Source organism: Vanessa atalanta, chromosome 29, assembly GCF_905147765.1.
Source record: "Vanessa atalanta chromosome 29, ilVanAtal1.2, whole genome shotgun sequence".
NCBI lineage: Eukaryota > Metazoa > Arthropoda > Insecta > Lepidoptera > Nymphalidae > Vanessa > Vanessa atalanta.
Genome location: NC_061899.1, coordinates 5773368 through 5789806, shown reverse-complemented (window position 1 = coordinate 5789806; position 16439 = coordinate 5773368). Strand labels below are relative to the sequence as shown.

General features: G+C 32.3%; 1 protein-coding gene across 1 annotated transcript; it reads left to right on the top strand.

Moving 5' to 3' along the window:
- Positions 1 to 615: 615 nt before the first annotated feature.
- On the top strand, positions 616 to 14510 carry LOC125075110 (WASH complex subunit 2). Its single transcript, XM_047686727.1, has 13 exons — positions 616 to 760; positions 1722 to 1830; positions 2298 to 2395; positions 3210 to 3297; positions 5224 to 5351; positions 5534 to 5622; positions 6701 to 6828; positions 7523 to 7627; positions 7829 to 7913; positions 8431 to 8651; positions 8949 to 9062; positions 9326 to 12293; positions 13438 to 14510. Exons 2-13 carry the CDS (start codon positions 1735 to 1737, stop codon positions 13530 to 13532), a joined length of 4215 nt encoding a protein of 1404 aa, XP_047542683.1. The 5' UTR covers positions 616 to 760; positions 1722 to 1734; the 3' UTR covers positions 13533 to 14510.
- Positions 14511 to 16439: the final 1929 nt, after the last annotated feature.

The following is a 16439-nucleotide window of genomic DNA, read 5'->3' as shown; positions in this document are numbered from 1 at the left end:
ATTTAACTATATCTGAGTTTCACTTGATTAAGGAGTGGTTAAATGGAAAAGAGGTATTTTATTTTACGGAGAGACCGTCATTGACCGATAATTTATTTGCAAAACAATATGTGTGTCTTAAATTTTTTTTTTAAGTTAAAATATATTCGAATTATATCGTAAACCAAACTTAAATAACCTACCCCAGTGAGAAATATACAACTTTATAGCTAAACGAAGTTTCCACGAAGTTTGTACAAGTAAAACTTTGTCGTCTGTTTTTGAATATAAAATGTGCTAAGTATATTTTATCACTAAAACATGCTGCACCATAGTTACGTAATAATTTTGTAACAAGTGCTACGATACTTTTTTTGTAAATGATTGTACTATAGAACAAAAATTTAAAAATCAAAGATAAAAAAAAAAAAAAACGAATAGGTCTGTTAAAAAGTTTTCAATAAAATAAGAAAAATACATCCTTTTTTAAAATTATAAATAATATTAGATTTATTGAAATCATTACAAATTAATTATTTAATTTTACAATATTTTTTTACAAATGTGAACGTAAAATGGAATGTTATTTGTCATTTACTATTATTGTGGTCTTGACATTGACAGTTCAGAGAATTCTTCGGAGTGCGTAGACTACATCTAATTTACTTTTTTGTTTTGTTAATGATTTAGTGGCTTTAATTAGAAAGTTAATGTAACGAATACGCTATTCGGCATTAAGCTTTCTATTGCCGTACTAGTGATGTGAAGTGCTATTTGTAACGTAAGTAACAGACGTGTTTTTAATGTAAATAAACTGGTTTACTAAATTATTATAAAGTATTTTCTCATGTCAATTTATTAAAATAACGCCTACATTAAAAGGTTGTTTATTTTCATACTATTGATATGATTTGCCATAACAACTGTGTGAGTTCCGTAATTTTTTGTTCGTTAATAAATTCTTATAAAATAAATAATTCACTGTGTTCAAAGTAGACTATGTGTTTATTATTATTTATGAGTTTTAATATAAAAAAAATATATATATTACTTAATTTAATAGAAGGTTTTTATTAAATCATATAATTCACATTCAATCACCCAAAGTGTAATAATAAACATTGCTAAAGTTTATATTTAGTGATTTTTATTTTCTCTGCTAAGTGTTATCAAAATAAGAACAATTTATTTAATTAAAAAGTAATTTAGTAAATTCCCTCTTCTGATTTATTGCAAATAATCTTTGTTATAAATACTTGTGTAATTAGTTTTTTTTTTAAATCTATTGCATTTAATGGTATATGCATTTATGTTAATGAGAATATGTTAAATCGAGACTTTCATTTGTATTATAATTATATTGTTTAAATAAATTAATGATATACGAAACTAAACTAATTTTGAATACTTTCTCTCTAACAATTCAAATTCAGTATTATTATTTTTAAACTTGATTTTCTATAGTTTCCAACATGTTATGTCCGAGAAGTTTGTTCAATTTGAAAAACATTTCAATAAATTAATTAAAATTCATTGTTTATTAACTTTAAATTACTCTTTAACGCTGTTGTCTGTACTGTTATAATAGTGCTGAAGAGTTTGTCTGTTTGAATGCACTAATCTCTAGAAGGTACCACCCACGGCTCGTATATTCTACTGCAAAACAGCAATACACAGTAATACTTGTATATGTAAAAGGCACAGTTAGCATTAAACTAATGATTCTTTATTTTAATGTGCAGGTAGTAATCAAAGATGGAAGGTGACACAGCATCCCTCCGTAAGGCGGCTCCAAACTGGAACCTAGCCGGAGACAAACAGCTGCTTGGAATGTTACAACAAATTCATCAGGTTTATGCTTCCCCTTGCTTTTAATTCTCCACATGAAATATTATTTTAGAAGTGTTTCTTCACAATTTTAAAGTATTTAATAATGTTCGTTTTTAATTAGTTTTATATTACATACCTTGTTATATTGTATGTGTACTTGATGGTAGAGCTTTGTGTAAACCCGTTTGGGTAGATACCATACACTCATCAGATATTCTACCCCCAAACAGCAATACTCAGTATTGTTGTGTTCTGGTTTGAAGGATGAGTGAGCCAGTGTAACTACAGGCACAAGGGACATAATATCATAGTTCCCGAGGTTGGTGCCACCAACCTCGGGAACTAAAAGCATTAGAGATTTATTATTATTTATTACTAAAAGTAATTTATTATTAGATTACTAAAAGCATTAGAGATTTAAAGAATGTTTAAAATTTCAACGAAACCTATTCCACAAATAGATAATACTAATAATATATTTTTTTCAGTCTATTATGACAAAATGCCAAGAAGCCAATGCGAAACTGGATTCAATGGTCGATGCTCTGGACAACGCCAGCATTGATCTTCAAAATGTTAACAATAAGTAAGTGAATCTTTTCCATGAAAAATTGTCAACATATTTAAATTCCCGTGCCTCGAAGATGTTAAAAGCGTTGGTACCGCGACTGAACTGTCTTTGGTCAGATGAGATTGTTGGTGAGGATTAAGGGTGAGGGAAATCCAATTTCACCTTTGCACACACATGCCCGAATTATAATATCTTCTACAACATTGTGCACCAATAGTTAGTGAGGGTGATCACTCTGGTTAAAATTGCTCAAAAGACGCCATAATGTACACGATTATAGAGTAAGCCGGTGTAACTACGGACAACAGGGTCGTAGCGTCTTAGTTCCCAAGGTTGGTGACGCATTGACGCTTTAAGGGATGTCTAATACTTCTTACAGCGGCAATATATATAATAAGGGAGGCCTTTTGCCAGTTTGCCAACTATGAAATAAAGAGAAGATCGGCCCATACTGACAATAGGCTATTTGACAATGCGAAAAATAAAGTGTCAATTATTGTAAACAAAAATAACAATTAATTTTTTCAAAATCAAAAAATAAAAATGCATTTTTTTAAACGTTTGTTACGTGACACAAAACGCTCCTGATTGGTCGGGCTTATAACGTCACTTGCTTGTTGACCTCGTTTGCGTACTGTATGTGGATTATATGTGCTAATATCATATGTCAAATAGCCTATTGAATATTGCGTCAATTTCGAAAAATGTATTAGCACTTATCGCCTTCCTGCCTTAATGTATTTCCTGGACAAATCAATTTCCTGCGACAATAACTTAGGGGGTGATTTATTAAACAGACTAATTAATTAACGTACATCATTGTTCACAGATTTATGGCTTTAAGTAATAGTCAGTTTGTCGAGAGCCGAGTTTATGATGACGACGTTGATATAAAACCTGAAGAGTCATCGCCTAAAGTAAGTTATACTCATCACTTTGTGCTCCTTAAGGTAAAGTAAAGCCAGTAAATGCCCCAATTTCCCCTTGAGGAGACGCTTGTAGCATATCGTTGGGAATTTGGGGGTTGTCAAATGACATTATCACTGAATCCACTGGAACATGTATTGACAACATATTTACCAACTGTGTACCTAATCATAAATGTATTATAAATATGTTAAGTTCTGATCATTGTGGACAGTTGGCTTCATTTAATTCGCAAATAAATAATAATGCTAAGGATTTAAAACAGACATTTGTTCCAATCAATTTGTATCGAATTGAGAAGTTCAGAAGTAATATCATGGCAAAGCTCTCATATTTACAATTAAATGATAATTCTAATGAGCTTTATAACAATTTTTTTAAATTAATTAAAACAGAATTTAATGCCATATTTACTTCCAAGACAGTCTATTCTAGGAATTTTCTTATATTCCTAGAATATACTGTCTTGTCATTATGGAATTAGGGACACTGCACTCAGTCTTCTGATTTCGTATCTGAGCAATCGCATTCAGAGGGTTGATGTAAATGGAAAGAGATCTCCCGGGTCTCCAGTTACTGTGGGGGTCCCTCAAGGATCAATTCTTGGACCATTTCTCTTCCTTGTTTATATAAATGACCTGCCACATCTCCTAGGTGATAAACTCGAGATAGTATTGTTTGCTGATGATACTTCTTTAATTTTTAAAATAAAAAGACGTCTTTCAATATATGACGATGTGAACAATACTCTCTCTGAAATAGTAAATTGGTTTAGTGTTAATAATTTAATGTTAAATAGTAAAAAGACTAAATGTATTAAATTCACTACTCCCAATGTAAGATGTGTCAAAACGAGTGTACGTTTAAACGGGGAAGCATTAGATGTTTTAGAATCAACAGAGTTCCTTGGTATGACAATAGACTCTAAGCTCCAATGGGGCCCCCATATAAATAAATTGGCGAATAGACTTAGCTCTGCAGCCTATGCGGTAAAAAAAATTAGACTTTTGACTGATGTGGATACGGCACGCCTTGTGTACTTCAGTTATTTCCATAGTATAATGTCGTATGGCATCCTACTCTGGGGTAATGCAGCTGACATTAATACTATTTTTGTACTGCAGAAGAGGGCTATTCGTGCAATTTATAACCTGGTCCCAAAAGATTCGTTAAGAGGTAAATTTAAAGAAATTAAAATAATGACTGTCGCTTCTCAATTTGTTTTTGATAATGTTATGTATGTACACAAAAACATAAATGATTTTCCCAGAAATTGTGACGAACATTCTATTAACACTAGGAACAAGAATAAACTTGTTACTCCAAGTACCCGATTACACAGGGTTAGTAACTCTTTTTTGGGGCAATGTATACGTTTTTACAACAGGATCCCAGAAAACGTTCAAAATTATTCAATTATAAAATTCAAAAGAGTCGTTAAAGAGCGTTTGTGTGCTAAAGGATATTACAACACTAATGACTTTTTAGTTGACTGCACACCTTGGGAATGAAATGATCGCCTCCAGGCTGTTTCAAACAACTAAAATATACTTATCATTGTACCTACATGGAAAATGGTTAAAAAAAAATATATCCCGCTGAGTTTCTTTCGCCGGTTCTTCTCAGGTCCGAGGTGCTAAATTCCGAACCGGTGGTAGATTTTTGACAATCAATAAGCAAGTGCAAACACTTCTATATTGAATAAAGATTTTTGACTTTGACTTTGACTTTGATTAGTGGAAATAAGAAGTGATTTATTTGAATTATAATTACAATATACGGAAAGACAATACCTAACCACTAAATTGTTCACAGAGGTCCAGAGTATTCGCTTTAGTTTCTAGCACAAGACCGAGTATCTTGAGAATGTCAGCAATGATCACTGTCACATGATCATAAGTTCGTTTCTATTACAGCAAGAAGCACCAAAACTTCAACCGGAAAGCGACCTTCAGAAGATCAAACGTAGTCTCCAGAAGCTGGAGATGATGCATGAACCGGTTGTCATCATGGATAGTGACAGCTCTGATGATGAGGAGAGCAGGTAGGCGTAAGCTTGACATGTAGCATATGTTCCCTCTTGTTTTTTTATATAATATTTGCACACGAGCAAACGAGCCACACGATCGTACGTGGTCACCACCGCTCTATCGGCGCTGTAATAAATACGCCACCAACTTTCCCAAACTCACGTCTGTGCTAATAATAATAATTGATATCTTTCAGCATGGTGTTGAAACCCAAGGACGTGTATTCACACCGACCAGTGCCTTATATAATTGGATCACAAGCGTGGAAGAATAAATGGCACGCAGGTATTGTTATTACGTTACCTATCTTCACTTCCATTCCATAATACGAGCTCCCAAAGAAAGTGGCTATTGTTGCGCTCATTGGTTTGTGCGTGACCTTCATTAGCCGAACAATTTTTGGAACAGTTTTACATAATGGATTCGCCTTCGCTGATCCCTTCGCGCGCTTCGACCAATGGGGTGCAAGTATTTTATTCCCTAGGAATTCGAAAGAAAATATTTTTACATTAATTGCAATACAGCAATCAGTTAAAATTAAAGTACATTCAGGTAATTGATCGATTATTAAGAAAGTATTGTCGTTCGACGGAGGGGTATAAGATGAAGAGGTAATAAGTCTAATTAGCAGCTATTCGAATGGAAGTAGGAAAAAAGGTAAACAATAAAAGCATTTTTTCGGCATTTTTTACGGAAATTTGGAAGTAAAAGTAAAGTTGATATAAGTGACTAAACTAAATGGTATTCTATTATGAGTTATGATGTATTCGTGTATTGTTATCAGTATAAAATATCTTCTCTATAGCCTATTCCAATCGAAGTAGGAATAAAGATAAACAAACCTTAGATTTACGTATTTCATGCGATTTGCTAATAATTCAGCTATATTGTGCACTACTAAGAGTTTATTATTAATATATCTTTATTTATAATACAACACAACTGCACTTAACCACTTATTTTCACTTTAATTTTACTTTCACAATTCCGATAACAGTTTCGTCGACGTTCAAAACGCCATTTTTTCGCAAATCCATAGTGAATATCAAAGATTAATTCATTCCTCATTCATTATTTGCTGTCAAATGTTGTTTATTTAGCTTTTTTTTCCTGTAATGGTTGGAATAGAATATAGGTAGGCAGACTGACAAATGGACCCCCTGATGGTTTATTTTCCCCACATACAAAGACATGACCACTGTAAGAAACAGTAACCAGCCTTTGTCGTCAAAGCGCCACCAACTTTGGGAACTAAGATGTTCCTTGGAAGATATCCCTTGTGTTTGTAAGCTACCCAAATGGGCTTGAAAAAGCTCTACCAACAAGTAAGCGTACATTAAGTTATAACAAATGATATCTTCAGGTCTTCTACCTGAAGACAGTGACAGCGATAGCTCACTGTCCAAACGAGACATCGCACCAGAGGAGGAGTACTCGGACTCGGAGCCGGAGATAGCCGAGGACGCGACCGACAAACACGCGCAGAGAACTGTAAGTCAATATGTATATAATTAGGCTAGTTACAAGTTTAAGTGTTTAGTACTTTTTGTCTGTTTGTTTAACGATTTCCCCTTTTTTGGTACATATTGACGATCTTTATAGATCCATAGAAAAATTGGAAATCAGAGTTGTGTGAATCGTGCAATTTCTGTGTAAAATCTGTGCGAAATTTTGTAGGGATCATTAGTGATCAGAATAATGTCACTTTAGGTTCTCTTCATGGTACGCGTATGTCTGCCATTATTTTAACTCCTTCCAACTACGCCTATTGTCTGCTACGGAGAAACCTACCCAAATATACCTCATTTATAAACTAGGATTTTGCAATGCATTATTTGTACGATTATACGATACGAACATTACTTTAATTTTATTGAATGTAAAAAATCTTCCACTGGATAAAAATAGAATCTTGATTGGATGATGAATTTTAAATTTTCGTTTGATAATATTAAAATTCGTCATCAAATCAACATTCTAGTGATCACGTGACAGTTGATTTCCACATTATTTCATGGTTACAATTTTTTTATCATTCAGAAAAGAGTTTGAATTTGATATGGTGGCTCAAAGTTCTACTCTAACAGAGCCTTGGCATTTCCGCATATCAAATGGCATACTTTTGCAGTAAATTTTATCCTTTACGAAATTCAACATATACTAACTCCACGCTATTCGTGTCCAGATATCGTCATCGTCCATGGAGTCGGAGGTGTTGTCCCGCTGCAGCCAGCCGCCCGCCGCCGCCGACGTGGCCGCCGAGCTGGCCAGGAGACTGGCCGGACCGCCCGTGAGGCCCACACTTAGCTAAACACAATGCACACGCTAAACTAATATAACCGAACGAATATATAACTATCTCATTTTCATGCACGGGAGCGAAAGAGATAGCTCATATCCTTTTTCTAATAAAACTATTGGATTTGGTCTAAATCCAGTCTGTTTCATAAAATTATTAACATTTAAGTTTAACATTTGAATTTGTCTATAGTTGCCTGTTCCCGCGCCGGAGACAACCCTTCCACCTCCAGAGCCGACTACGAGAAAAGTCTATGGGATAGACAAACCGACACCAGGTATTATACATATATGTAACACAAACATTGTCAGGTAACTTTCCTGTGTTGTCAGAAATGTTGACACATGCATATCCGCCTCGCAGAGGACCAATTTCGTTTATTAAGGTGCACGACCTTTTAACAAGAAAATTAGTTATTTGTCAAATAGAGGGATGCTTTTGAGTCGCTTCTGTTATCCTTACGATACCATTTAGAAGATTCTTCAAAAAATATTAGAACAACTCAATATATACAAATGATACGGAAGGTAAATGTTAGTCTCGATAGTCTTAGTTTTATATATATTTTTAGCGTCAAAAGTGACATAGAACATTTTTATAACTAATTAAAATACTTTGTTCAATAAAGACAATCAAAATCAAAATATACGTTATTCAAGTAGGCGAACCTGTGGTAGCTTTATTTTTTATAGTTCTTTAAAATGACGATTCAAAGACAGCTTGATTAAAGTATATTTTGATTGATTATATATAATAAGCGTTTTTTATTGTTTTCAATTTAAACATTGTTCCAGCAACGATTTTCCCAAACGAACCACCTCCGCTGGACTTATACGAGTCCGATAAGTATTCAGATGACGACATATTCGCGGAACTACACAAGAAACCCAATCAAAGCAGCTACAGGGATTCGAATCGATCGAGTTTCGGTGCGAGTAATGTTGTGGAAGAATTATTCGGTCATCGATCTCAGGTGTCTGAAGACATCGGCAACATCGTCCCGGAGTATGTGCAAGTGAGTCTAATTTATATTTACTCAGAAAGTGTGTGAGATTACTCAGAATACTCTATCTCTTTTATCACTTCCATACTTATATTTATGAACAGTAGTTTTCATATTTATTATTATCATATTAAAAAATTGAAACTTTCTTGAAAAAACATTGTCTCCCTCTAAATCCACTAGACTTTAAACTGTGTCTTTATGACTAGCCTGTATATCAGTGTATTTTAAGCGCGGTGGTTAATAAAGTCTAAGCCCTTTTCAAAAAGAAAGCAGGACGTAATTTGAGTATTTGATTGTTGTCTTCAGCCGAGTTCCAGCTTCAGAGAAGATTCGCCCTTATTTGATAAAGTAGTACCGACACGTCCTGATGAAAAGTCTACGAACAAACCAACATCGTCCATTGCTGATACCAATGTCAAGGTTAGTAACTTATTTCAGTCCATGTGCTGAAAGCCAGGAACACCTGTACTACTGTTAAAATTTTCCAATATTTATATATAGTTCCTTATAATGGTGAAATGATTTTTCGCTTTAAGTATTTTAATAGATTTAGCAATATTTTTACTTCTTCTTCATTAACATTATTGGCTTAAAATCTTATTGAATTTAAAATACTAAAGAGAAACCTTCATTCTCGTTAGATTAATTGTTATCTCTGATAAATTCTGATTATATCCTTTCAGAAACCGATAGGAGGTATATCTTTGTTTGGGTCGAACAAAGGCGCTGAAAGCATCGGCGCCGCCATTTTAAAACGTAATCAACGAAAATCCACTTCAGATGAAGATAGTAGTGACATCACTGACTCACAAACTCCACCTGTCAAAGAAACGACTGTACCTGTAAGAGAGAATAAGAAAATTATCGAAGAACTATTTACTAAACCTACTAATAAACCGGCCGTTAAAAACGTGGATAAAAATTTCGTTAACAAAGAAACCATGAAACCTGTAAAAGATAAAGAAAAGATGGTTGAAGTTAAGACGAAAGATAAAATAGACTTATTCAGCGATAATCTATTCGACGATATCGACGATATTTTTACTACGAATGTAACGAAACCAACAATTAATAAAAATACGAAATCTATTTTTGATGATGACGATCTCTTCTCAGATATCGTCGAATCAAAAGATAAACCACAAGTAAGAAAAGATACAAAAAGCATATTCGATAGTGAAGATGACTTATTTACAGAAACAGATAAGACTACAACTACAACTAATGAAACCGAAACTAGTACTATAAAAACAGATACATTTCCTCCAAAAATAAGTAAAACAAAAGAAGAAAATGTAAAAGTTAAAAGTATTTTCGATGATAACAGTGACGATGACTTATTTTCAGATGTAGCTAATAAATCAAAGCCTAAATTTGTTAAAGAAGATAATAATAAAAATGAAATTATAAAATCTATTGATAGTGAAATTAAAACATCAAAAGAAGCTACAAATGTAAGTGATTTATTTTCAAATGAAAATAATCTTAATGTTGATCAAAATACAAATACGTCTAATATTAAGTCTAGTAATAACTCAGTACTTATAAAACAAACACGAAGTCCTAATTTATTCGACGATGATGATGATGAATTATTCACTATAAATAAAGATCAAACGGTTGTTGAAACACTACCCAAAAATTTTAAAGAAGTTTCTTACTCAGACGATAAAACGGAGGAAGTGAATGTTAAAGTTAATGTAGATACAGTTGAAAATATAAACACACTAGACAATAGTTTTGATAGAAATAAAATATCAGATAGTAAAGAAATATTAAAACAAAATGTAAATATTGATGAAAAGGAAAATTTAAATATACAAACAGCTGTAATTACGGGTAATGATGAAAATTTAGATACTAACAATTACACTAATAAACAAGAAAATAATGATAAACAATCAACAAATATAAATGACAGTGAAATAATAAAAACAAAAAGAAATCAAATCAAAGAGGAACTAAATAGTGATAATATCATAGAAAAAAAATTAACTCCAGAAGAACCTTTATTCTCTGAACAAGTAACAGAATCGAAAGAACCCGACATATTTAGTGATATATTCAATGATTTACCTCCAGCTTTTGAAAAACCTAAAAGTGAATCTAAAAGAAGTAAAAATGTGAATGCGCTCTTTGATGATGATTCGGATGATGAAGCGTTGTTTTTTAAGAAAAACGATGTGATAAGTGATGAAAAACCAGATCTAGATTTCAGTAGTGACAGATTTAGGATATTTCACGATGAACCACCGGATATAGAGGTCGATTTTTCTCAGAAGCCCTTAAAAAGCACAAACATTGTATCAACTGAAAAACCTTTTGACGAATTATTCGATGAAATATCCCAATCCGAAAATATTCAATCAAAATATCTAGAAGAAAACGTCATACCTAAATCAAATAAAGACGTATCGGATACAATTAAGGATCCCGTCGAGACAGTAGATATTACGAAATTATTAGAAGACTTTAGCGAAACTGTCAAAAAAGATGTAAACATTTCAAAGCTTCTCGAAGATGATGAAGCTGATAATATTAATGATGATGAAGCTGATAGTAGTAATAATGTTGAAACAAATAACTCAAAAAGTGAGTCGTCAGTGGAACAAACAATACAAAACATCGAACAAAATAAAACATTCGAATATGACACTAAGGAATCAAAATCGTCAGAAGAAGATTGTAACAAAAAGCCTATAGGTAAACTAAAACCTATGAACTTTAACATAAATGTTAACACTTTGATGCCTGGAGCTTCTCCTAAAAAGAACAAAACAAACGAAGAAACAGACGGACAAATCCTATCAACTAAGAGCAACGAAGACATTAATATACATAGTCCCAATCATATAGATTCAAAAATGGCGAAATCTGTTAGTTTTGATGGCAATCCAGATTCAAAGGTATTAGATAATAAACTATCCAAAGACAGACCTAAAATTCAGGTCAAAAGACGTCCTTCAACAAGACGAGCTAGATTGGAAGCTGTTAGAAAATCTGGTATAGACTTTGGGTCTGACTCCACTGATAATTCAAGTTCTTTTGACGAACCTAAACCTACAGAATCTTCTAAGGATGAAATCAATAGCAAACAAGTAGCAACTGCTAAACCTAGTGAAGACACTGGTACACAACAAATTAATCCAACTACAACAAATAAAACACCAATAGATAATTATAGTTCAAAAATAGAACACGAATCGGGTGACGTTTCAGATAAAATGAAAACGGAAGTCAAATCAAAGATTGTATACATATTAAACGACGAGGACATCTTTTCTGACTCTAGTCATACAGTGATCAAAAGCGAAAACAATAGCAGTGAGAGCAACATTAAAATCGGTAGAGCTAACGAAGAAATCTCTAAAACAGAAACTACATCAAAAGATAAAAGTAAAAGAAAAGATGAATCGAAACATAGAAAACCTCTTTTTGATGATCTCAGCGACGAGGAACTCTTCGGTAATAAGAAGCCATCAGTACAAAAGACGAAAGACAGTATATTTGACTCGGATAACGAAGCTGATCTGTTTAGCAAGAGTGCAGTGAAACCTGTTGAGCAAAAGAAGAAGGCAGCCAGAGCTTCTCTATTCGGTGATGAAAGCGATGATGACGATTTGTTCGCAAGTAAAACCTCGAAAATATCAGGTAAGATTTTATATTACTCATCCATTAAACTATATAGGGCTCCAGCTGAAGCTAATTTAGGGGTAAGGATACAGTAACATCTTTACCGATGATTGCGGGTTCCAACGCAGACAAGCACCACAGAATTTTCATGTTCTTTTTGTGTTTATAATTAATCTCGTGCTCGGCGGTGAAGGAAAACATCGTAAGGAAACATGCACGTGTCTAATTTCGACGATATTCTGCCACAGCTGTGTATTCACCAATCCGCATTGGAGCAGCGTGGTGGAATATGCTTCTAACATTCTCCTCAAAGGGCGAGGAGGCCTTGGTCTTGCAGCGGGAAATTTACAGTCTGTTACAGGAAAGTAGGTCTACTTTGCTGTCATTAGCTGTATTATATCAAATCGCGGTATTTACGAGTTCTATTCCCGGTTAAAATCAATTAAATGCTACGTATTTCTCAGTACCAGTTTTGATTTTATAAGTTTTGCTACACTCCCGTCTGTTGGTGCTCTTGTTAAGCTATTCCTGCTGCTGATCTATCTCCGCTCCTTGGTTTGAGATTGAAAGAAAAGAGCATATCTGATAATACACGCACTATACCTTTGTATTATTGTGTTCCGGTTTGAAGGTTGAGGGATCCATTGTAACTACAGGCACAAGGGAAATAACATCTCAGTTCCCAAGCTAGAGCATTTGCGCTGTTAAAAATGATTAACATTTTAATATCTATAAGTGGGGACCACTTACCATCAGGTGGCCCATATGCCAGTCCGCCTACCTGTATTATAAAAAAACTCCTGCCGAAATAGCACAATGGCAAGTACACTCTAAACATTATTTATTTAAGTAGACTCATAAAAGCACTTTTGAATCATCACGTATAGTTAACATATCCAATTATACTCGTATGTAAAGTTTATTATGCTTAACCAAAGTTTTGGGTCGAAGCTACTGATTTTTAATGCCTGCTTTTATCTTATGCTCTGCTTTGATGACATCGTAAGGAAACTTGTATTATATGTGGGATGAATTTCAACCTCATATATTTTACCCCCAATATTTACTTCCAAACTTTTTCCCTAAAAGAACAGCAGATCTTTGGAAAGCAGTGTGCAAGTCTGTTATTTTAAAATTTATTAAAACAATCTATTTATTTTAGACGTAAAACCAACTCCACCAATTCAATCAACGAACAAACCAACGGAAGTCGTTTTTGAAGATCCTTTGTCATTATTTGGAGAAGATGATAATTGATGCCTTATGGTATTCGTATATTATAGAAAGAGATAAAGAGAGACAAAAAATACATTGTATATAAAATTTTCGGTGATTTTGTTCACCCAAAAAACCCAAATGAATTAATTGATTTTGTTATTGAATTATGATGAATTCGCAGATCACTCTGTGAGCAATTTGTCAATTTTTGGGCTGTTTTGTGAAAAATCTTAACAAATAATTTTTATTTTTTAGATACACACCTCATTGTACGATAATTTGAACGATAATTTTGTGTTTTTCTATATAATTTCCATAAACGTATTATTTGAATTTCTAAGGATATGTTCACGTCGCTTAGAAATGGAAACTTATTTCATTGACATTGACAGATTATATATACTTATTTAAAAGTAAAACTTCAAGGTCGAATTTTCATACGTAAAATTTGCGTGTACTGTCGCAAAAAAGTTTGTAACGTAACTTAATGTTATACGTTAATTTCGTTGATGAGTGTTTGTTAAAATTTAATCATACGTGATATATGAATTATTATTATATAAGATTTTTGTTATATTTCGAATTTATAACATCTTTACTGTAACGTATAATCAAGAATACAAGACAGACCTTGAGCCTAAGTCTAACGTCTGGTGTAATTGGTGTATCTCCGCCATGATTGTTAAGTCCACACATTTCAGATTGACAAGTTCAAGGTTTTTATAGATTATTTATAGAAAAAGTCGATTCCAATGGCAAGAGGTGTTGAGAGAAATAAATTACATTAGGCTTAAATTGTCGGAAATTTGGAAGTAAAAGTGAAGTTGATATAAGTGACTAAAATTAATAGTATTCTATTATGAGTTATGATGTATTCGTGTATTGTTATCAGTATAAAGTATCTTCTCTGTAGCCTTTTCCAATCGAAGTAGGAAAAAATATAAACAAACCTTAGATTTACGTATCACATCGTTGCTAATAACTCAGCTATATTGTGCACTTCTTAGAGTTTGTAATTTAAATATCTTTATTTATAATACAACACTATTACACTTATACCCACTATAATTTTACTTACAAAATTCCGATAACAGTTTCGTCGACGTTCAAAATGCCATTTTTTTGCAAATCCATAGTGAATACTAAAGACTAATCAAGCTCTCGACCAATGATATCGCGTCAATTTGCTGTCAAATCTTTATTTGGCTTTTCTCCTCTTATGATTGGAACTACTTATTACATTTCTATCATAGACTAATCAAAGACAATGAGATTTACAAATAGACAATTTTACTAATTTTTATATTTCTAATAATATTAATTTAGAACAGTTCGTAGTGGAAAATATAGCAGAGCTGTTTATCTCATGGAACGTGTAAATCTAAGGTTGTTTATCTACTCCTGTCATTGGAAAATAGATAAAAGGTTATTCCAATAGTGGAAGAATGGTCAAAAGAGATCTTAATCAGAGACATCATACTTGATTCTAGTTCTTCGAGTGAATTGATTTAATCGTAATTATATGGTTAAGGCAAAGGTGATTATGACAAAGATTAGTTTTTTTTTAATGTTAAAGGATGAAATTATAAAGTGCAATAAAAGAAAATAACATTCCGATAGATATATTATTGTGAAAATAGTAAAGGCACTAATTTGTTGTTAATTAAATTCGTTGTTTTAATTATAAAATTATATTTTTTAAATTACACTCAACGTGTTTTTTTTTTTTTTGATAAATTTCATATCACTATGGTCCAAAGATCGTAAATGAAATGTTCTATTGCAATCTGAAACTGCTTTTTTAATACGTTGTTTTTTTTATTTATTTGTGTATTAAATGAATTTAAAGGGAAGTTCTATAAATATTAAAATATGCCACAAACGCAAACATGAATATTGTAAAAAAAATGTAATAATCTGTTTTTATGATATAAGACACAATTATCTGAACAAATATAAGTTACAAATTGTTTAGATACTGTAATACATATATATCATGGTTCGTTTGTATATTTGTTATGTTAACTTGTATAAATTTTGGTAAACACAGAGTCATTAAAGTGAAACATTGAATGTCACTATTCGAATACAACATAAGGCCGAACTCAATAAGACATTTTTATAAAATATATATTTTTTTTATATTTAGTAATGTTTATTTTAATTAATAGTGTACAAAATTGAAACGAAATTACGTCTTATTAATATAATTTTTAAAGAGGCTTTGAAAAGTGGTAATGTTATTTTTACTAAAATAAGTGTAAAATGTTGTCAGCTAAAATAACATGACATGTATGTTCGAATGTATTATCTGTTAATTTTCTTCGTATAATATAGGCTATTTGACTGGTTTTTAAAATCCATTTTATATTATTTAGTAGAAGTTAAGGAAACCAGTAAAAGTTGTTTTTTTTTTTTAATTCTAGTTCATAGTTGCTGAATAATATCAAATTAAAAATTCCATATTTAAATAGCGCGCGAAAACGCTCTTTTGACAAAATGGCGCTGCAATGGAGTCGGTGACGTCACTTACCTGTATTGTAATCTGTGGCATATAGTAGGCAAACGAGATTAACAAGCAAGTGACGTCATCATAAGCCCGACCAATCAGAAGCGTTTTGTGTCACGTGACAAACGTTTAAAAAATGCATTTTTATTTATGGATTTTTGAATAAATTAGTTATTATATTCAACTTTCGTTAATAAATAACCATTTTTAAACTCATAATGTATACTGATTACAATAATTGACACTTTATTTTTCGCATTGTCAAATAGCCTATTTAAAATGACATTGATATCCAATGAATCGGCCTTCCGTTACGATTATCCATATTTCAAACCTCGGGAGGTATTTTTAAATACGATATGGCTTTATTACATGAAATACTGTAATTTTTACTACAATTGATAGAATTATATTTACATACTTAGTGAAATTGTAAA

What these genes read in the sequence shown, in the direction of transcription:
- LOC125075110 (XM_047686727.1), top strand. Translation starts at nt 1,735, where the DNA reads ATGGAAGGTGACACAGCATCCCTCCGTAAGGCGGCTCCAAACTGGAAC. An exon ending in CTTCAAAATGTTAACAATAA is followed by an intron (nt 2,396 to 3,209) that starts GTAAGTGAATCT and finishes CATTGTTCACAG; the next exon opens with ATTTATGGCTTTAAGTAATA. An exon ending in TAAAACCTCGAAAATATCAG is followed by an intron (nt 12,294 to 13,437) that starts GTAAGATTTTAT and finishes TATTTATTTTAG; the next exon opens with ACGTAAAACCAACTCCACCA.